General features: G+C 35.8%; 1 protein-coding gene across 1 annotated transcript; it reads left to right on the forward strand.

Annotated features, from left to right (window-relative positions):
• Positions 1-11,062: 11,062 nt before the first annotated feature.
• asb12b (ankyrin repeat and SOCS box-containing 12b) lies at positions 11,063-13,255 on the forward strand. The gene is made up of 3 exons (XM_083561346.1): positions 11,063-11,228; positions 11,817-12,673; positions 12,768-13,255. The coding sequence occupies exons 2-3, from the start codon at positions 11,866-11,868 to the stop codon at positions 12,899-12,901; spliced, it is 942 nt and encodes a 313-aa protein (XP_083417472.1). The 5' UTR covers positions 11,063-11,228; positions 11,817-11,865; the 3' UTR covers positions 12,902-13,255.
• The last annotated feature ends 10,922 nt before the right edge of the window (positions 13,256-24,177 follow it).

Below are 24,177 nucleotides of genomic sequence, written 5' to 3' on the forward strand. Positions count from 1 at the left end.
ACCTTCTTCACGTAGATATTCTTTACCGCTTTGCAGGACAAATAGATTTAAAAATTCTTTTTTACCAGTTGCTATTGGGTTTTTAAATACTTAAAATTATTATTATTATTCTTTTTTATTTTTTATTTTTTTTTCTGTACTGTTTGTTTGTTGTTGTGTGTTGGGATTGTACGGATTCTGCTGGCTGTGAAACAAATTGCCCCTCGGGGATAATAAAGTTGACCTAAACCTAAACCTAGTCGACCTGCTCTACCATCTCTACTGCTGGCAAATATCAATGTAATCCCTGGATAACAAATTGGAGTTCATCAGACTCCAACAAGCTACTCAGCGTGAGTACAGACACTGCTGCTTCTTCAGAGTTTTGGACGCTGCCATTCAGCTGGACGGGCTAGCCGCATTTCGTGCTGACAGAAATGCAGTTCTGTGTGGTAAGACTCACGGCGGCGGTCTGTGTGTTTACATTAACACAGAATGGTGTAAGAACTCTGTCCTCGTTTCCACCTACTGCTCATCGCTGTTGGAGTTTATGGTTGTGAGATGTAGACCTTTGTATTAACCACAGGAATTCACCACTGCTATTGTGCTCGGAGTGTACATACCACCTAGCGCTAATGCTAAGGAAGTGCCACTTCCAGGACAGCGGAGACACCCGGCGCATGTGGCAGGGCATCCAGGCGATTTCGAACTACAAGACGACATCACCTGCTTGCAACCGTGACGCCTCCCTCCCAGATGCGCTGAACGACTTCTACGCCCAGTTCGAGGTGCAGAACAACATGGCGGTGAGGAAGACCACCCCTCCTCCCAGCTAAAATGAGGAAAACTCTATGCAGAGTTAACCCACGGAAGTCTGCTCAGGGAATGTGCACAACAGCTAGTGGATGTCTTCACCGACATCTTCAACATCTCCCTGAGCAGCGCTATTGTTCCTACGTGCCTCAAGACGATGACGTGCCTCATGAGGCCTCATGAGGCACGTCAAGACCCAGCTTCCACCCGTACTTGGACCCCATGCAGTTTGCGTATCGTCTAAACAAATCCACAGATGATGCCATCTCCACGACCCTTCGTCCGGATCGAAAACAGCATCTTCAGCACCACCACACTGAGCACTGGGGCACCTCAGGGCTGTGTGCTCAGTCAACTGCTGTTCACTCCGCTGACTTATGACAGCTTAAGTCACATCATCAAGTTTCCCGATGACACGACCGTGCTGAGTCTCATCAGCAAGAACGGACGAGTCAGCATACAGAGAGGAGGTGCAATGGTTAACAGCCTGGTGTGAAGCCAACAACCTGTCTCGGAACGTTGACAAAAATTAGATGGTTGGAGAGCACATAGTAACCATTCTCCACTGATCATCGATGGATCCTCCATGGAGATCATCAAGAGCACCAAATTCCTTGGTGTTTATCTGGCGGATAACCTCACCTGGTCACTCAGCCCCAGCTCCATCACCAAGAGATCCCAACAGCATCTCTACTTCCTGAGAAGGCTGAGGAAAGCCCATCTCCCTCCCCCATCCTGGCTACCTTCCACAGAGGGACCAATGAGAGCATCTTGAGCAGCTGCATCACTGCCTGGTTTGGGAACTGCACCATCTCTGATCGCAAGACCCTGCAGAGGATAATAAAGACAGCAGAGAAGATCAGCAGAGTCTCTCTCCCCTCTACATTTACACCACACACTGCATCTGCAAAGTTAACAGCATTGTGGACGACCCCACACACCCGTCACACACACTCTTCCCCCTCTTGCCATCAGGGAAGCGGTTCTGAAGCATTCGGGCCGCCACATCCAGACTGTGTAACAGTTTCTTCCCTCAAGCCATCAGGCTTCTCAACACAGAACTGAACTGAACTCACATACACACACACACACACACACACACACACACACACAACTGTGACTGATCTGTACAACCCGGACTCAACACACACTCGTACTCACTTCGCACACCCATGTCTTTAGTACCACTCATATTACATCACTTCATTACGATAAACTGTTTACATGCCGTACTGTTACATTTACATACTGTTTACATTTTTCCTGGATTGCTGCTATTGCTCTTTTGCACAACATTTTGTTTACATTTTTGCTACTGTTCTCTTTGTCTCTTCCCAACAGGTTTACTAGCCTAACTATTTTGTATTTTGTGTTTTTGTCTTGCACTGTCCTGTATTGTCTTGCACTGTCTTGTGTTGTCTTTGCACTGTACACAATGCACTTTATGTGGCGAGGAAACTTACTAGTCCTTAGCCCTGTGTTTTCTGTTTTCTGTGATTGTTGTTTTTTGTAGCACCATGGTTCAGGAGGAATGTTGTTTCATTTCACTGTGTACTGCGTCAGCTATATATGGTTAAAATGAAAATAAAAGCTTATTGACTTTACGTAAATCACTGGCAGAGTCCAAGGGGGAGAGGAAATGGTGTCAGTGTCAGAAGGAGATGAAAGAGAACAGGAAGAGTGATTGTAAAGGTATCCAGGTGATTATCAGCAATTTGAAGTGGGGTAGCAGTCGTGTCTGTAACTAGGTTAGGGCGAGTGAAAACCAGGCCTAGGTGTCCATATTCATAGTGGCTCGATCTTGTGGCTAATGCCTTAACTTCTTTCACTCCTTGATGTATACCGGATTTTTTGCACTACATTGGTGGAAAAATTTGCCCATACAGAGCTGTTAAAATCCTGTCAAAAGAAGATAGTGGCTACCAAAATTTCACAGTTCAGTCCACAATAATTAATGCAAGAACTGAGACCACCTACCTTTGTTTTCACAAAGAAGAAACTTGCTGTGGTTGGTTAAGTGGAGGGTTGGATGTTTATGCCTGAATATACTTCTCTTAGATCTTGTGTGGAACAACATTGTAAAGGTTGAAAAAACAACCTTTTCCTAATACAGCTCAATACCATACCATGATTAGCTAAACCAAATAACCCTGGCAATGATAGGAAATACTAGAAGCTTTTGGGGTTACCAGGGTTACTGCTACAGAATAAATAATAACATTAAAGCCAAACTTTTCTGACCTTGACTAATAAATCTTGCAAATCCAAAATGCAATGCAATTCTTTTTCAAGATAAGGATTAACATAAAGCTGAAAACTGTAAAAAATATATGATAAATAAAGCTAATTATATTTTTCATAATTGTCATAACCAATAAAAAAGTCAATCATGTAATTTTGTGACTGTAGGCACAAAATTACGTGACAAATATCTTTCTTTTTTTTACTTGCAGTTATATAATTAGTCAATGATGTGGCAGCAGCACAATAATAAAAAAAATGCAGATACATGTTAATGTTGATATCAAACATTAGAATTCCTATACATTTGAAATCAGAATTGGTGGTATAGTTGTTGGATCCTGATAGGCTGGTTTGAGTGTTTTAAAAACTGAATTCCTGGGAATTTCACACAAAACAGAAGCTTATAGTGTCTACCACAGCTCTCAGCTGCCTAGTTCTATCTCTTTGTTCAAGGTTAAGTATACAATCTGTTTTAATATTAATTATTACTGAGACTTTCACTGTCTCAGTTATTTTGGATTATTGGCCATGGCACTTTAAATGTTTTTGGAAATGTTTTAGATTTCTGAGTTGAAAATTTTATTTTAGGCTGCTCTAGCTTGATGAGTAGATGTTTTTTAGACATTTTAGTGGTTGGTGTACACTGTGTACAAGATGTTGTGTACAAGTGTACAAGATGGTGTGTACAAGTGTCAAATGCCACTGGAAATTGGTTCAGCCACTCCCAGTGGCAAGAGACCAACCCCTGCAGATCAGTGGCAGTGAGAGAGCTGGCAGGCAAAATAAACAAAAAGTAGGCTAATCCCACATGCTCCCAATGTCTCACATTTTGTCTCACATTTGAAGCAGTACCCCCAGAGATTTTTATGTTTTTCTGATAACTCACTTATTGCTGGCAGTCATTTTTCAGACCTTATTCAAGTAAAAACCCTTTGAGAACTTTTAGAACAATTAAAGCAGTTTTGCACGCTACTAAGCATAAATGTTCTCTGCATTCAACTCTGGGTTCAAGGAGGGCCTAAAGACATATATATATATATATATATATATATATATATATATATATATATATATATATATATATATATATATATATACAGTGAGGAAAATAAGTATTTGAACACCCTGCTATTTTGCAAGTTCTCCCACTTAGAAATCATGGAGGGGTCTGAAATGGTAGGTGCATGTCCACTGTGAGAGACATAATCTAAAAAAAAAAAAATCCAGAAATCACAATATATGATTTTTTAACTATTTATTTGTATGATACAGCTGCAAATAAGTATTTGAACACCTGTCTATCAGCTAAAATTCTGACCCTCAAAGACCTGTTAGTCTGCCTTTAAAATGTCCACCTCCACTACATTTATTATCCTAAATTAGATGCACCTGTTTGAGGTCGTTAGCTGCATAAAGACACCTGTCCACCCCATACAATCAGTAAGAATCCAACTACTAACATGGCCAAGACCAAAGAGCTGTCCAAAGACACTTGAGACAAAATTGTACATCCCCACAAGGCTGGAAAGGGCTACGGGGAATTTGCCAAGCAGCTTGGTAAAAAAAAGGTCCACTGTTGGAGCAAGCATTAGAAAATGAAAGAAGCTAAACATGACTGTCAATCGCCCTCGGACTGGGGCTCCATGCAAGATCTCACCTCGTGGGGTCTCAATGATCCTAAGGAAGGTGAGAAATCAGCCCAGAACTACACGGGAGGAGCTGGTCAATGACCTGAAAAGAGCTGGGACCACCGTTTCCAAGGTTACTGTTGGTAATACACTAAGACGTCATGGTTTGAAATCATGCATGGCACGGAAGGTTCCCCTGCTTAAACCAGCACATGTCCAGGCACGGCTTAGGTTTTCATTTGGATGATCCAGAGGAGTCATTGGAGAAAGTCATGTGGTCAGATGAGACCAAAATAGAACTTTTGGGTCATAATTCCACTAAACGTGTTTGGAGGAAGAAGAATGATGAGTACCATCCCAAGAACACCATCCCTACTGTGAAGCATGAGGGTGGTAGCATCATGCTTTGGGGGTGTTTTTCTGCACATGGGACAGGGCGACTGCACTGTATTTGGGAGAGGATGACCGGCGCCATGTATTGCGAGATTTTGGGAAACAACCTCCTTCCCTCGGTTAGAGCATTGAAAATGGGTCGAGCCTGGGTCTTCCAACATGACAATGACCCGAAGCACACAGCCAGGATAACCAAGGAGTGGCTCTGTAAGAAGCATATCAAGGTTCTGCCGTGGCCTAGCCAGTGTCCAGACCTAAACCCAATAGAGAATCTTTGGAGGGAACTCAAACTCCGTGTTTCTCAGCGACAGGCCAGAAACCTGACTGATCTAGAGAAGATCTGTGTGGAGGAGTGGGCCAAAATCCCTCCTGCAGTGTGTGCCAACCTGGTGAAAAACTAGAGGAAACATTTGACCTCTGTAATTGCAAACAAAGGCTACTGTACCAAATATTATCATTGACTTTTTCAGGTGTTCAAATACTTATTTGCAGCTGTGTCATACAAATAAATAGTTAAAAAATCATACATTGTAATTTCTGGATTTTTTTTTTTTAGATTATGTCTCTCACAGTGGACATGCACCTACGATGACAATTTCAGACCACTCCACGATTTCTAAGTGGGAGAACTTGCAAAATAGCAGGGTGTTCAAATACTTATTTTCCTCACTGTGTGTGTATATATATATATATATATATATATATATATATATATATATATATATATATATATATATATATATATATATATATATATATATGAGAGAGAGAGAGAGAGAGAGAGATAGATAGATAGATAGATAGATAGATAGATAGATAGATAGATAGATAGATAGATAGATAGATAGATAGATAGATAGTACCAGAGAATAGTCAGATTTTTTTTTAACTATAAGAAATTAAAAACGCCAAAACCTGGAGGTTGTCTATAGACAGAAAGGTGTATGTGGGGTTGAGAGATCAAATGTTATTTGTCTCTTCAATCAGGTGTGCATCTATGCTTATTATGAGCTTTCAAATGCCTTATAGTGTTGTGTCTTCTGCAGCATGCCAGGCAAGTATATAAGAGAATAAACACAGAATGCATCTGAGCAAACTTATTAACAACGATGTCCAGACTCTGAGGTGACACTTCATGCTGATGGTCCACTTCTTGCTGTTAGTTTGTTTCACTTCTTTTGTCATTTATATTACATTTATTATAACATTTCTACATTTTTCATGACAGTTTTATTTGTCTGTTTCCTATAATTATCTGCTACAGTGGCTAATGTCAAGAGGTCCCTCATTCTTCACCTGACTCCTCATCTAATACTGTTCATTATGTATTCCTTGAGTTGACATATGTTGCATATCAGATTAGAGTTTCAAATTATCTGTATTCCACCAAAGCATTATTAAACACATATGGACACTGGATGATCAGCCTTGAAAGTCAAGCCATATTTGATTGCATTTGATTGCATATCATATTTAAAAGTTTGTGTTGTCCAGTTTTTAATATCTCTATCTCTTATTTAGTAATTTGCATCTTGAACTCTGACTTCATAGCCATTTTTATTTTTGCAGACATTTCTAACCATCCTCTAACATCAGATTTCTGTTTGTCATTGTTTCGCATGAATCAATACAGAAATACAAACAAAGGCCTGCTTTCATTAGATCATTTTCAAAAGGTCTGGGAGAGTCATTCAGAAGTAGTCTGTCACGGTTAATACACAGTTTTAAATCTTCTTAATCCCCTAGATTTGAGTGGAAGTCAAATGTTGAGAGTCACCGGTACTGTCACCTTGGACAATTCCCCTATCAGACCGCCAGAGGGCCTCCCCTGCTCGTTTTTCTTTTCTTTCTTTTTTTTTTTTTTTTTTTTAGTGATGCTTTTCTATTATAATTTTTTTTTTTTACATAATTGTATATAACATAATACTTTTTTATATAGCTATTATAATATATAATTATAATATAATTTGCACACTTTATTATTACAGAATTTTTCTATAGACACTTTTTCAGAGCATAACTAGTCCAGCAAATCTTGCACCAATATCACCAGAGATGTACTCACACCCTTCACTCAAGTAGAAGTACAGATACTCATGTTTTAAAGGTGAAGTACTGACTAAACTTTTTCACTCATGTTAAAGCAAAGACGTTTGGGCTCTGGCATGTACTTAAGTAAAAAGTAGCCATTACTACTACCTGTTTTAGTGTCACGCGGGTAACTGGACCTCACATCATGTCAATATATTAATACGAAATGAATTTCAAATGTTTTTACCTAATGAATGTATCCAGGCTGAACACCCACTATATAGAACACAAGCAGAGCAAAGACTGAATGCCAGAAAAATCTACTTAAGTACAGTAACTAAGTATTTATACATTATTACTTCCCATCTCTGAGCATCATAAATCATACATCAATACAAAGAATATGAATGGTGACAAAAACATGGGTGTCACAGCTCAGCCCTCTATCATCCAACATGCCTATATGCGTTTTGCCAGGAATTCTGTTAAATGTACAATAATCCCTCCCTCCCCAATAGAACAAATGGGGAATTTTTAGCATTGACAGTCATTGAGAAACAAACAAAAAAGAGCATGAACTGTGTGAAAGTCAAAAGACTAAGATAAGATAAGATAAGATAAAATAAGATAAGATAAGATAAGATAAGATAAGATAAGATAAGATAAGATAAGATAAGATAAAATATACCTTTATTCGTCCCACAGTGGGGAAATTTCTCTGTTACAGCAGCAAAGAAGACTACAGGCATACCATAGACCAAAGTAAACAGGGTTTTTTTCAAGGTTAAATCAAATTTAGATTTATTAAGCAATTACCTACAGATAATTACAGAATCGCAAAAGTAGACATAGGACACATAGACAGGACACATCACATCAAATCGTCAGCTTAGTCAGCTTAATAAAAGTGAACATGTCTGCTTAAAATTTACACACCATGGGCTTAGTTTTACATCCATAGTGTTTGCATTTTTAACATTTGTTGGTATACCAAATGTAAATAGTATGTAAAAAATCAAGATATTTATAACAAAATTAAATCATATATCAAATATTTTTAGCACCAATATCAGTCTATTTAAATGAAACCTTAATAGTATATTAACATTTTGTATGCATGGCCAATCAATCTTTATTATTAAAAGCGTATAATTAGTTTGGTCCTTTAAGGAATGACAAAATGCCTGCATAAAACTAAACATTTACTATTGGTGATACAGTTGTGTTTGATTTGGCAAACAGATCTCAGCACAAATAATATAATTTTAGTGCATATTTTCTTAAAATGAGAATTGAGAATTGTACCTGACAGAGAGGTTTCATCATTGGTGTACATTTGAAAACATTTAGCAAGTGTCAACATTTTAAAATTCCACTTGTAATTCATAAGATGGGATTTTGCAAATTATGCTTGGACCTGTCTTTATATGCCAATTTTTCAAGCCCCCTTGGGACCAGTTAGCAGCTGTTACTCTTCTGGGTTTGGTCAATTAATGTCGCTGTAAAGATACCACCAATCATGCACAGGTGACACACTTATTGTTACTGTCACATTGTTTTGGACATGGTGTGGCCCTTGTGATTTTGTGCTGTCCTTCAGTTTGAGTGGTATAAATCCATAACAATTGGTGAGGTCCACAACACTATCACTATCACTTCTAAAGCACCTTTGCTGTGTCATGAATCCTGTTCAAGGTATCCTAACACATTTGATATCCCACCCCTTTACACAGGTGTTATGTACATTAATTTATCTAAAATGTCAAAAAACTTAATAGTATATTATTTTCCATGCTTAGCTTTCATGCCAAGCTTGATCTTATCTTTCTTCTCTATCAGGTCTCCTCCTTAGGAATCCAGACACCTGCAAAATTCCGTTATTGGACAACTTTGTGTGGGCAACATTTAACTTTAAATAAAGAAACAAATATGCCATTTTGCAAACAAACACAATTAACTTAGCAAATTACTTAACACAAAAACGAAAAAGCTAACTGCAAATACAAAGGGCAATTTGACAGAAAATTCTGAGACCTAATAAATGAATGAAATGTGTTTAACAATTCACTCATTAAACACACATTAAAACTTAAGTCTATTATCATAATTCACTAATACAGAAATACAAAACCCAATATATGCAAATTCAAACCCCCTAGTTATATCTGTGAGAGAGGTGGCTTTTAATTTTGTTTGTTTGTTTGTTTGTTTGTTTGTTTGTTTGTTTGTTTTGATTTTCTTTGCTTGATTTTCCCACAAATGCAGCTAATAGGTTTTACCATCTGTAGATGGTGCTATCGGTCAATTTACACAGATTTATAGCTGTGGCAATTTAATTTAATTGACTTAAAACTAATGTTTTTGTTAAATGTTTTTTTTATTCGTTATAAATAGTGTACTGATTCATTCTTTCTGTAAGTTACATAACTACAGGCTAGTTTTGGGATAGTGGTCATGAATGAGGATACAAATTAACAGCACAACAATAATAATTAAAAGAAGTCATCGGTCACTTTCACAAATTAGTGTACAAGTAATCGATCTATGAAGATCACTTTTTAAATACTCTTTAATCTCGTTGTTGAAAGAATGGCAAAGAATGGCAAACGAAACAAAGCACATGCATATATTAACCAAGCTTGCATAACTTTGTTTATATGTTAATATGTGTTATGATAATTGATAGCAAATGATGAATGCTTCAGTGATCAACAGGTGGATCATGATTTACAGGATGCTGGTCTACTACACTATCAAATGTTATTGTTTAATTGATTATATATCCTCTATTTTTAAATAAACAAATTTAATTCTGCTCAGTTAAATGTAGCATTTTTGTTTAAAAGCTAGCCTAAGTTAACTCAGTTTTCCATTGTATATTTTTTCAGTCAATTGATTATATGTTAAAATTAAAAGAAGAAGAAGGAAGCCTGCCTCCCAAAATTAAACTAAATAAAGAATAAGTTTTAATGTAACCCATTAAAATATACTTTGTTTTATAACAGCCACATGATGTTATAGATGATGGGCTTTTCAAAACCATTGGCAGCCATTGTACATTGCATTGTATATTTGTTGGCCTAAAGAATTTAACAACATTTTTACCTATTAGCTTTTATGTTTTTATTGTTACTATTTGTTGTTAAAAACATACTGTCTGCCTTGTAGCATTGCCATGTTACAGCAGCATGGGGCGGTACAAAATTGTTAAAAATCAAAAAAGGTGCAAATAATGACTCTTTATAAAAAATGAACTTTATGTTGATTGAAGTAATTAAAGGCCTGGCGCTAATTTTAAAACATATCTACTTGCTTGGGGGGGTTGGGAGAAACCTCCTGTGGTGCAGCATGGGGGCATATCAGCAGCTGATTGTCAGCTATTGTTTTAAACCGTGGAACAACTGCTGACCCATTTTCTGTCTGTCAGAGAAGAATGCTTATAAATTGTCTCTCCCATAATCCCATTTTTTAGATATTGTGGAAAAAGCTCCTGGAACAACAAAATGCATTAACCATCAAAGAAGTGTATGTCTCATCTATAAAAAAAAAAATCAGTGTGTATAAAGCCCAAACTACATGTGCTCACTACATTTTAGGCCAAGTGAAAACTATATGAGTATGTACTGTATTGAGTCATGATTGATTAACCGAGCCAGGAATAGTGAGAAACATGAACCTTGCATGAACCTTGTATGCATTTAAATATTTATATTTTTTAATATAGATTTTATATTTACTTGTATATCTTATGAATAATTCATTAAAAATAATTACTGTTAATAATTATTAAATATATTAAATGAAGAAAAGGTGAAAATTGACACTGAGAGGATCTGCAGTCTAAACACCAAACACCTCATGCCTGTCAAAACTCAATCACTTTTCTAATTATAAACTTCTGCAGCAACCGTCCTAGAATGGAAGTTTAACCAGACCCATCTGTGTCCTAAAATTAGCCCCTCTTGGTGGCCAGGCCACATGGACTCTCTCTGTCAGACTGTCACCTTTGTCTACTTCACCTTCTGTCCGTTGGAACCAGAGCTGCTCAATTAGCTGTGACTCCACAGTGAATGATGGCAAATGTTACATTTTGAAAACTATTTAGAAACCAAGTCTAAGCTACAGTTAACTCTCCTGGAGGTAAGTAAACTATTTATATTTATATTACTGACATCTCGTATATTCATTATATCAGTGAGCACTTGTAATACGGTATAATTTCTATAGTGACAACAAACTCCTAAGTACTTGTATGGATAATGCTCTATATAATCTAAGACTATTTAAATTAGATTAAAATGTCCTGCTATTTAACATGGTAAACATATATGGTAAATATGGTGAGAACACTTTTAGCCTACCTTTAACTAGTGTCTGTAACAGACAGTGGATTTTTGCATCATTTGGTTTCTGTTATTCAAGTGTTATTCAATAAAGAGCAAAAAAATAGACTGTGAGCAAACAATAGTAATGACATGAGCTTGTTTTGCAGATGGTTCGACACAATTCTACCTATAAACTAAAAATAAACAGATTTTTGTTTAAACTAATCTTAAAACCATGACAAAAATGCATTGCAAAAAAAAATACTTTTATTGTACATTGTACATGCTTAAGCTTTTCAGCATGCAATTCAGTGCAAATTTTATAGCTAAGCAAACTTAGCAAATTTAATAGCTAAGTAATAAACACAAAAAAGGTTAAAAAAAATTATTTTTTCCTCCAAAGGTTTGTGCTGCTAAAAGCTATAATGGAGTCCTGACAGTTTTTCCAAAGCATGACGTTGGAAACTTTAATTAAAATGAGCTTAATGGATATTACCAAGATTTTCTCTCTCCTTCAACCCAAAGTTGAGGAAGAAGATGGTTGTCAGCAGTTAAATAAGGCCATTGCTGAGAATAATCACAAACTTCTGGCTGAACTGCTTTCTCAAGAACACTACAGGAGATGTATCAATAGCAGAAGTGGCTGGGGAATACCAAGTACACCACTAAAAACTGCAGCTGCTCATGGTCACCTCCACTGCCTGGACTGCCTCTTAGCCCATGGTGCGGAGGTGGACAGCTTGGATGTAAAAGCCCAGACTCCTCTTTTTACAGCTGTTAGTGGCAAACACCTTGACTGTGTCTCTGCATTGCTCAAAGCTGGTGCTGACCCGAATGGAAGCGAATATAACAACTGTTCTCCAGTGTTAACTGCAGCCAGAGAGGGATATGTAGACATTTTAAAAGAGCTTCTCTGTTATGGTGCTGAGACAAATGTCCGAGTCAAAGTTCCGGACTGGGCTTCCAATGCCACAACATGCCGAGGGCCTCTCTACATTGCTGCCATTTACGGGCACCTGGAATGCTTCAAGCTACTGCTGCTACATGGGGCAGATCCAGACTACAACTGTAAAGATGAAAAAATAATATCAAGGATCAAACAGTCCAACACAGTGCTGGACACGTGTTTTAAATATGGATGCCAATCTGAATATATTCAACTCCTTATAGACTTTGGAGCCAACGTCTACATCTCAATGGCAGTTATGAATAAAACGAGAGAGAAGGGGGAGGCTATAATGCTTCTGCTTAGAGAAAAAGGTAAGCTTACTTGAACAAGATATTTATTTGTCCTTGTAATTTGATTTGATATACTACAATAATATTACTACTGATATACTACCTCTATTTGCAGTCTTTCCCAAATCACTGATGTCTCAGATTCGGCTTGCAATACGGAAGTACCTTTCTGCTGCACACAAATTGGACTCAATTGATATGCTGGATATTCCACAAATCCTGAAAAATTATTTAAAACATACCACTTGACCTGTATGCTCTGTGTTTAAATACTATTAACATTAGTTAAGTTGTGTCCGATATTGTACCTTTATATTTATGTTTAAAACAGTTCACAAGTAATAAAATTAACATTATAGCTTATAATTTATATATTAAGGTATTTGGAGGTAGTTCAAGGGCTTCAGGTTGTTTTTGTATCAAATTATACTTAAAAAAAAGTAAAAGTGCATACAACTTCTCTATCTCTTACAAACATAGTGGTAAGTATGGTGTGATATATCAAGCCAGATCACTCTAGTACAGAATAGAATTAGCTATAAAAAAAGAATCACTTCAAAGAAAAAAAGATAAATAAAAAGAAATAATATTCCATTCAATTATTACTAGCACACATTGGTCCCCTGGTGGTCTAGTGGTTAAGATGCAGCGCTCTCACCGCTGCAACCCGGGTTCGATCCCCGGTCAGGGAACCATCCCCAGCCACTCTTAGTGCCGGTCCCAAGCCCGGATAAATTGGGGAGGGTTGCGTTAGGAAGGGCATCCAGCGTAAAACATGTGCCAAATCAAACGTGCGGAGGATCCGCTGTGGCGACCCCTAACGGGAGAAGCCGAAAGAAAGTTTATTACTAGCACACATTATGCACAAACTATCTAATTGGTTTTCTTTTCTTTTTTTTTTCAGTGTAACCTTTTAAAATCAGCAATCACAATAATTATGAATTAACATTAAACATTATTAATGTTTGAATTCATTTTCATTTTATTTGTATAGCATTTTTAACAATGAACATTGTCTCAAAGCAGCCTTCATACTGTCAGGTTGCTTATTCAGTATAATAGGCTGTTTGACTTATTTATTTTTACTGTGTTTCTCCCAAATTCCCAAACTAGTGTGTATGTTGCAGGGTGGTTTGCATTTTTTACTTTTATTAAATTAAATTTAAATGAATATACACCAAATAATATCTTGGGTCATAATGTGACAATAACTGTTTATTATATCTGTTAAAGACACACATATACACACAGGCACACACACACATACAAACACAAGGATCCAAGACTTAAGTGTATACAGTTCACTACGCAATCACATGCCAATACATTAACTTCCATGAGATTTCAGCAAAGTGAAGTGGTTGAAAATTAACAGTATATTGGAGAGAGAGAGAGAGAGAGAGAGAGAGAGAGAGAGAGAGAGAGAGAGAGAGAGAGAGAGAGAGAGAGACCGAAGTTCTCCAACAAAAACCTAGGATTTTTGGATAGATTTTCATTAATTGGCAAATCTGGGGTTTGTTTGTTTGTTTTTATATACATTTATGTACTGTACATTTCACTTTTAAGAAAAGTGGAAAAATTGGAGTAAAATATATTTCAATATAATATAGTCAGGTCTGACAACTTTTTATTACTTATTTTATTAAACACTGGCCTGGTAATATCAATGTGAATAATACTAAGTGTAACAAAAACCCCCCCAAAAAAAACAATAAATATAAAAAATAGCTAATAATATCTAAAATAAAGAAAATAAACATTTAGTTCATTAGGAATTCATTTCTTAACAAGATACAAATAGATTACAGTGCAATGGCATAAAATAATATTAGGCATTAAGTCTTGATGCTTATCAAGAGATAATATAAATTCATATATTCAGCGGTGGAGCTACCTCTTAATTGAAATGTGCTGTAAACACAGATATCCTCAGTTGACCTGCTCACTTAAGTCCCTTAAACAGATACTGTCAAAACATTAAATTGAAACTGATTAGGTCCATTACAAATCACAGATCTTGAAGAACACTATGTTAGATTGTAGGCAACAGAACAGTTCCAGGCACTCATTCCATTTATAATATTAAACTAGTTTCTTGAGGAAAATCTTTGCCACAAAGCATTTAAGTGATTAAACGTTTCTGTTCTTAAAAGCAAGCTATACTGAAATTCCTAAACAAAAGACCCCATGGCACTTGAAATGCAGTAGACAGTGTTTGATCTTGTCTATAGTGGAAGATACAGGACACATGCCTATGTGACTGTCAAATCACAATTTTACCAGAGTGGGAGACAGAGACAGTCTTTGCAAAGAAGAAAAGAAAGAAAATAAGATAAAAGGAATCTGTTTAATTCACAACTTTAACTTATGATCAGAACAACAATTGCAAACAAAACAAACAAAAAAGCACTTAATTATATATATATATATATATATATATATATATATATATATATATATATATATATATATATATATATATATATATATATATATATATATATATATATATGTGTTTATATTTAAATAAAAACCATCATGCATCATTGTCCTGATGAATGCCCAAGGTGATAGTTTCCATTAGTTTCCTTTCTTGCTGATGAGACCCACAACAGTCATGTTATCAGTGAACTTCATGATGTGGTTTTGACTGTACATTGCTTCACGATCATGAGTCAGCAAAGTGAACAGGTGCTGTGGAGGCAAGGACTCTCAGTCAAAACATCCAGGATCCAGAATTGCTGAGAAATTATAATGTTGAATGGTGGGTGTTCAGGCCTAACAGACTTAACTTCCCAAACAGGTACTGAGAAATGACAGTGCTGAATGCTAAGATGAAGTCTATGAACAGCATTTAAACGATAAAACATTGCTTTATTGTTGTTCACTTTCAAAAGTTGCTGTTTTAAGCACACTGTTTTTTTTTTTTTGCTACCTCTGGGTAAAATTATTTGTAACTATGGAATTGCCTTTATTGTTAGGCTGATGATACACATTTGTATGTTTTAGCAAAGTCAGATGAAAATAACTAGGGCAAATTAATTAAATTCCTTTTTTTTTTTTTTTTTTTAACACTTTCAGCAAGGAACATTGTCCCAAAACAGTCCCAAAAATGCATATTATTTACATTATATAACAATTCAAGTAATCAACAACAAGTAATCTCATATATCTTTAGGTGGTTCATATGGAGCCGCTATGTGAACGCCATCTTAAAGTAGGCCATCTGGAAGGATCAGGTAGGTACAGAAAGAAGAAGAGAACATGTTAACTTTTATCGCAGGAGCAAGGAGAAAGAGAAACATGGATTATTAGGTTTGCTTATTGTCAGGTAATGACACTGTAAACACTGAATGCTTATTAACATCCAGTAATTCTTTATAACAAGGATACATGATTAATCATACACTAGAATCTGACTTAATAGATCAACATGAACATGAACATGAACTGACTTATCAAGAACTAATCCAATGCTAACCCTCGATATAAATGGAATAACGAAGATTGATGCTTTAAAAATAGCACATTTGGTAGTTAAAAAAATAATTTATACCTACAGATAAACGTAATCAAATGGATCTAAAATACTGAACAATAAATTACCAATGTCGATCCAAATAATTTTTTTGTATTTTTTTTGTATTTGGTTTACTAAATGTGAGATAGGAAAATTTGGTTTTTATATATGTGGCAGTATTTATATTGTCAATAAGTCACATATGGTAGTTGATTTGTGTCTCTATTTAACTCTTAAATTTCCATATTTACTTTATTAGGGTAAACCTTTTTTTTGCAAGTCCCTAGTCTTTGTTTAGTACTTTAGATAACCTTAACCAATACTGCTTGACTATCATCAACACAATCTGTCAATGCATCTTTTTATAATTATGCTGTAGCACATTACAAACCTACTATCAATTACACATGCATTACTGTGCATAGTATCCAGACCTAGACAATAGAATATGTAAAGGTAAACACCAGGAACTAGGAGTGTGTTTGGATGAAATAGACAATGAGTGGTAAGATACAGAAAACTAGAACAGGATCAATATTAATAATTTATTGGCAGTTTAATGCATTACTACAAAATTGATAAGCATGAATGGTGTTACTTTTACATACAGTGTTGTAAAAAAGTGTTCCCCTTCCTAATTTATATATTTTTTTGCATGTTTGTCACACTTTCATGTTTCAGATCATTAAAACTAATTTAAATATTAGTAAGAGATAGCACAAGTAAACACAACATGCAGTTTTTAATTATTGAGGGAAAACAAAATCCAAAACTACATGGCCCTGTGTCAAAAAGTGTTTGCCCCCCCCCCTGTTAAAACTGTGATTCATCACACCTGAGTTACATTTTTCTAGCCACACCCAGGCCTTATTAATGCCACACCTGTTCGCATTCAAGAAATCTTTTAAGGACCTGCCTGACAAAGTGAAGTAGACCAAAAGACTTTCAAAAGCTAGACATCATGCCGAGATCCAAAGAAATTTAGAAACAAATTAGAAAGAAAGTAATTGAGATCTATCAGTCTGGAAAAGGTTATAAAGCCATTTCTGAAGCTTTGGGACTCCAGAGAACCACAGTGAGAGCCATTATTCCCAAATGGCAAAAACATGGAACAGTGAAGACCTTCCTAAGACTGGTAGGCCAACCAAAATTACCCTAAGAGCACAGTGACAACTCATCCAAGAGGTCACAAAAGACCCCGCAACAACATCCAAAGAACTGCAGGCCTCACTTGCCTCAGTTAAAAGTCAGTGTTCATGACTCCACCACCATAAGAAAGAGACTGGGCAAAAATTGTTCCAAGACGAAAACCGCTGCTGAGCATGTTTCTTGCATGCATGTTTCTTTTGTTTATTTGCAAGTAGGTCATGGGTCTTCAATCGGAGGTCCACTTATTAATGTTAATAAATTAATTAATCTTATTAACAAATAAAAATAAAAAATAAACATGGGTAAAACATCAAAGATAAAATACATAATTAAAAAAACATTATATTTATTACAATAAAGTTCTATTAACCCTCATGTAAATGTATAATTTTCCAGCTGACAGTAAAATTTAATTATTGAACGATATTCTGGACAATATTCAAAAGGAATTGGAAATTGTATTTGCAATTGTGTTTTCTGTATGTGGACGCATCAATTGTGACATAATCCAAACGTTCAAAAATTGCAAATCTTGCATTACCGCTTGTGAACGCACAGTTTGGCACAGACTGCCAAATTTCAAATTAAAAAGCAAAGTCTATTTGCAACTGTATTTCCCGGCCTGCCAAAACTCAAAGGTAATTGCAATTCTTTTTGCTTTTGAATTTTCATTGCCTTGCACGGAAAACTGTCAAGTGTCAGGAGTGGGACTATATTATTGGCCCTGTTTGTATTGGCAAGTGACGTGACTCACAGTCGACAGCCAAGAGGGGAAATGTTGGTAATAGACAATTTTGTGGAATGTTTTGAACAATGGCCAGTGAAATTATGATGCAAGTTGATTACAGTTCAGAAAAGAAATCCTGGAATGCAAATCTATTTAAATTTTGGCAGGCTACTGTAACATCTCTGCCTATATTAAAATAACTACACACACCTGTGCGTTCACCAAGCACCTTTACTTTTTTTTTTTACTTGCAACATATCTCTTTTCTCTTACATGTTCCAGCACCCTCTAACGACAGATACTGGTAACAACCACAGTAATCCTAATACATGACATCTCCCCTTTTCTTAGAAACAAAATCACATCACTCAACTGAACATGTTTTCAAAACTACATAATAATCCAGTGAAAATATTCTGAACTTCTCCCAATTGGTATTAACATTGTCCTCTTCTGCCTTTCTTTTTTTTTTTTTTTATATATATACATATATATATATATATTTTAGCATTTTTATAATTTGCTGAAAACATATTCATAGTAGCGACTATAATAGTCAACCACAACAAGTATTGAGTGACCAGTCGGGAAAAACAACATCTACGCTCCAAAGTGTGGTGGCCAGGTATAGATAAAGCAGCAGAAAGGTACTGCAAGTCATGTCATGGCTTCCAGGTGGTATCCAGGCCAGATGCATCTGAACCACTAAGACCCACACCACTGCAAGATAGATAGGGTAGCTCTCTCTTACTATGGCACGGTTGGCCTGCCTCATATCCAGGTACAAGCTTATCTCTGAGTTGGCTTTAGGCACGATAACTACAGGATTCACCGATAGTGTGGGACCGTTGACGGGTTCTTTTCAACACAAGACAGTGTAAGACAAATACACAAAACACAAAATAGCGCTCCCAGTAAACCTGTTGTATATTGCACACTGCATAGTAAAGAGTAAAGTAAACATTGTAATTAAACAAAAATCTAAACATAATGTTGTGCAAAAGAGCAAAAGCAGCAGTCGAAAAATATGTGCAAAAACAGTCTGTAGTAATGAGGTGATGTAATATAAATGGTTCCAAAGACATGGATGTGTGAAATGAGTATGTTTGTGTTTGAGTCCGGATTGTACAGATCAGTCACACAGTTGTATGTGTGTGTGTGTGCTTGAGTTTCAGTTCAGTTCTGTGTTGAGAAGCTTGATGGCTTAAGGAAAAAAACTGTTGCACAGTCTGGATGTGACGGCCTGGGAGGGAGATGAGCTTTCCTCAGCCTGCTCAGGAAGTAAAGACGCTGCTGGGCTTTCTTGCTGATGGAGCTGGTGTTAAGTGACCAGGTAAGGTTATCCACCAAATGAACACCAAGGATTTTGGTGCTCTTGACGGTCTCCACGGAGGATCCATCTATGATGTCTATGTCCACTAGCTCCTTTATTTTCCTCTCCTCCACTTCCCTTAGATTAAACGGAATGCGCCTGAGTGGTTGCGCCACTGGTTTTACACTTGGATCTATGTGTAGGGTAACTTGGTTGGTGTTTAAATTGCCAACCCCACCGAACACTTTTGGTTTCTTTTGTTGCTATGCTTGCTTTGTTTCAATCACGGCAAAAATGTCAGCACCAATTTTTAACACACCCAGTTTAGTAATTCTCGTCCAAAGAGAGTTCTCCTTTCCCTCTTATCACAATGAATTCAGCTTGTTCTGTTCTATTGGATATGTTCAGTTCACATTTAAATGCACCATTGAGATCGCATTCTATTGGACAACAAATGCATAATCAGTTTCCTCCACATTGTTTACGCAATTATTTTTTTGTATTTTTTTGTGCGATACATTTTGGAAAAATGATCTTTTCTGCAACTGCAATGCTGCATTGTCCTGGGGCACAAAATAGAAGTTTAAAGCGATCACTGCAGCGTTATAATCAAAACACTCTACTGAATTTTCCAGGGTTGAAAAGATATCTTGTAAGTCAGGTCCTGCAAAATGTAACAATAAAGCTCTCCTCCTCTCTTTAGTCGCATCCTTCGCATCTCCTGTAATGATGAGTCCTTTTCCATCTGCATACAATTCGAAATATTTCAGCCATTGCGTCCATCTCTGCTCTAGCGTGGCTGTATCCGAAAAACATTCAAAGATCTGGATCTCACTTTTCTCCATCATTATTCCCACCCGTGATGTTAAACTCACTTGATTGATAAATTATCCTCGTCACCAATGTTACTACTTGGCCTATATTAAAATAACTACACACACCTGTACGTTCACCAAGCACCTTTACTTATTTTTTTACTTCTTTTATTATAAAAAGCTACATACAGTAGTGAAAAAAGCAAACGTGGTAATTAATGTTGCTATTTAAATATGACATGGTCATAACTCGTAAGACATGGAAAATACTGTTGCAAATAGACTTTGCTTTTCCATTTGAAATTTGGGTAGTTACTGTGCGTTCGTGAAAGCAAAAATACAAACGGTAATGCAAAATTTGCAATTGAATTTGGATTATGTCACAATGCATGCATCCATATATGGAAAACACAATACAAATACAATTTGCAATTCCTTTTGAATATTGTCCAGAATATCCTTCCATATGTAATGTTAATTCTATTAAAATTAAAGCTGATGTTCAGGTAAATGTATAATAGTCCACCTGATATTAAAAGGAAATGTATAAAACTGCACAAAATAAATTTGGATTTTAATTACAAAATATATGTTTGTTATGATGCATAAATCTTTTTGAAAGATTTGAAAATATGCAGACAATAATGCACGTACAACATCAAAATAGTTCTAATTGTCTTGACTCATTTGTATCAGGGGTCCCTGGCCCATGTGTCTATCACCTAGGGGTCCTTGACCTGAAAAGCATTGAAGACCTCTGAAGTAGGTAATTTAACACTATGAAAATTTATTTTGACCAAACAAATATACAAATGTACAGATGTTTAGATCTTAATTTCCGTTGGTAAAACTCTCCTTTAGCAGCTTTACACACTCTTGGCATACAGAGAGTTCAGCTGAAATACATTGCCATATCTCTTGTGAAACTTGCCAAAGATGTTCTTTGCTGGGTGGATATTTCTTCATAATCTCACATTCCTATTTATCCAGTTCTTTTTTTAGGTCTGTAGACTGAGCAGTCCATTCAATGATAGATAACACAACACATGCTTTGGGCCATCTTATTGTATGGTGAAATTGCTTTCAATCAGCTGTAGTCAAGTTGCAATTGCCTGGTGCTGAAGTTTGGAATGGTAGCATGTTGTTTCATTATTCCTTTCACATGCAACAAGTAGAGTACCCTCTCTGATCCAAAGCAACCTCATAGTTTTTACCTCCATGTTTGACTATGGGTTAGAGGCAGTCTCTCCAATTCTCTGTCTCTGTTCTTCTGTTATAACCGAAAATGTCAAATTTAGACTATCTTTCCACACATTTTTTCAGTCATTCTCCAATTCTAATTTATTGAATATAAACAAAAGTTAACATGCATGTGTCTCAAAAATGACAGGCACTGTATAATTACATAATTACAGCAACTAAAAAGCAAATCTGGCAAATTAATACATAGGATAAAACATGTACCTCATAAGACAATATTGAAATGTAGAAATTGTGTTAAGGCTGTGCATGGATCTAGTGGCAATAGTGGCATCTAGTGGCAATCGAACTACTGTTGTTTTTGCTATACCATGAAAAGATTTAGACAGGAGATCAAACAATAAACAATAAAAAAAATTGAATGAAACAATAGTTTCCAAAAAAAATGTTTAATCAAAAATAATCAAATAAAAACAATTTCTTTATTTTTATTGATCAGAAATACTGGAATAATTGCATTAGAATCTACCTAGAACCTAGATCTTGGTTTTAACTGTAAAGTTAAATTGTAAAGTAGAAGCCAAACTAAGATACAACACAATGGTATATGGGGATCAACAGAGTTATGTACCGTATCTACTATGGTTGTTTGACTAATGACACGTTGTCCCCTTGCTATGTTAATGTGAGAGAAGTTCACTGTATGCAAAATGGATTTGTGCATGTCTTTTTTGATTATTTCCAACTGAACAAGGGGGATTTCTTCAATCCCTGAGGGCTAGTCTTTGCTGCACTTTTTTCCTGAAGCATTGCTAGTTTTTTGGGGAGGGGCTTACTTATAGTTTGATGAACACTTGTTCCCAGGTCCCTGGCTGTGAAAAAAAAAACAACAACTTCCTGCTTTGTCACTGAGGTAGTGTAGATAGAACATGCAGGTGCTGGTGGTGGAATAGAAACATAGAAAAAAAAATAGATGAATGGATGCATAAAGGTTTCATACTGTTTATTATCTTTATCCAGCATTAAAAAAAAACATGCATTGGCTTTTTGTTGAAATCTAATTTATTGTGATTTAATCAAATGGTTTAGACTTTTCTCTGCTTATTAGGATTCCTAAAAAAAAATGCTTCACTTCCTTTGTATCCCAGAAAGAGGATGTATAACCATGTTTATTGTAGCTTGACTTCCTGTTTTCAGATTCTTTCTGATACCATTTGCCTGAAGTCCATTCCTCTCCAAAAATAGTAGAATATTTATATTCCCATCACATTCACATGAACATGAAGTGATTTTAGAATCCTTAATGAAGCCTTATACACATATGTGTCATGTGGGAAAATCTAGATATTTTAGTTTTCTTTTTACCTCAACTGAAATAACTTTCCTTTGGTTCATTTTACAACATTTAACAAGTAACAAGTTTTCCCAAAATGTAAAAAAGGAGAACATTTCAATTAAAAAAATTGTTGGTTCTTGAGTCCTTTACTCCAAATAATTATTAGATTATTTCCGTTGGAAAGGCTTTACAAAGTAAATGTCCTACATATGTAACCTAATCTATTTTATGAAACAATATATTAGTTACACTGAATAAAATTATTGTATGTTTTTAATGGTTGTACAGTTTATGTACAGTGAGGGTAAATGAGTATTTGAACACCTGAACAATCATGTGTGTACATAAAAAAATCCAGATTTTTTTTTCCCTTTGCTGCTCTAAAAGCCTCCTCGCTTCTGGGAAGTCTTTCTATTTTATTTTGGAATGCCTCTATTTAGCCACAAGAGCATTCAGACACTGATGGTGGGTAAGAAGGCATGGTGGGTAGTCTGCTCTGTATATATTGCATATATGGTGTCTCATTTATGGTGTATTACTGCCTTGTATCCAGTGATCCAGGGATAGACTCTAGATCCTCAGTCACTGTGACCAGGATAAAATGGTTACTGAAGATAACTAAATTGATGAATGATTGTAATATGCTAGGGTTAGGCTAAGTAGTGTAGAAGTGGTTGTAGTTTTTACATATTGCTTCAAGCATATTAACTGTATTTACCACCTAATTTGTTGAATTAAATTGGATGCAAATTGCAAGGGAAAACAGAAAAAATACATCAATAAGTACCAATGACAATAAATAACTAAAACAAAAACAAAACCCAAGTATGGAGGATGAAACTATAATAAAATTCCAAATTGTATTTCATATATAGAAAAATGTCATTTAGTGTTAGTGCTGAAGTTGTACTATTTACATATTGCGTAAAAAGTGGATTGATCTCGGAGCAGAAATTATTTGAGAGATACTTTGAAAAACTGGTGGAAATCTTTTATAATAATAGACGCTGGAGTCTGCACTTAGGAATGTAAAAGAGTATGAGAAGTCTGAACTCATTCTGAGAGAATGGCTAGAATGTTAGTGACATTTAGACCCTATACATTGTCACCAGCTTTAACATGAATGTCCTTTACATTTAGATATACAAATTCCATTTTTTGTGAGCTGATTGTTGTTGCAACCAATTTTTGCTTAATCCAAACCATACTTTGTGAAACTGCAACAGGAAGTCAGCCGGACAATGAGTAAGATTGCAGAGTACACACTATGATTTTATCTCAACTAATTTGTGCCTCTCAGACCACATTTCCACACATATATTTGATATAGGTTGTATTATATAGCATTTATAGAGCTACTTTCTGTTTGTGGTCTTTCTTCAGAATTATTAGTAAAACAACTACAGTCATGTTTATACTGAGCTTGTTGTTTTCCCCCCAGGCCTGCTATTGAAGCACACAGTATG

This window comes from Silurus aristotelis, assembly GCF_946808225.1.
Source record: "Silurus aristotelis genome assembly, chromosome: 14".
In the NCBI taxonomy this organism is placed as follows: Eukaryota; Metazoa; Chordata; class Actinopteri; order Siluriformes; family Siluridae; genus Silurus; species Silurus aristotelis.

Excerpts from the sequence above, each read along its gene's own strand:
- asb12b (XM_083561346.1), top strand. The coding sequence starts at position 11,866 with ATGACGTTGGAAACTTTAATTAAAATGAGCTTAATGGATATTACCAAG. Across the intron at positions 12,674-12,767 it reads GCTTCTGCTTAGAGAAAAAG|TCTTTCCCAAATCACTGATG; the intron begins GTAAGCTTACTT and ends CTCTATTTGCAG.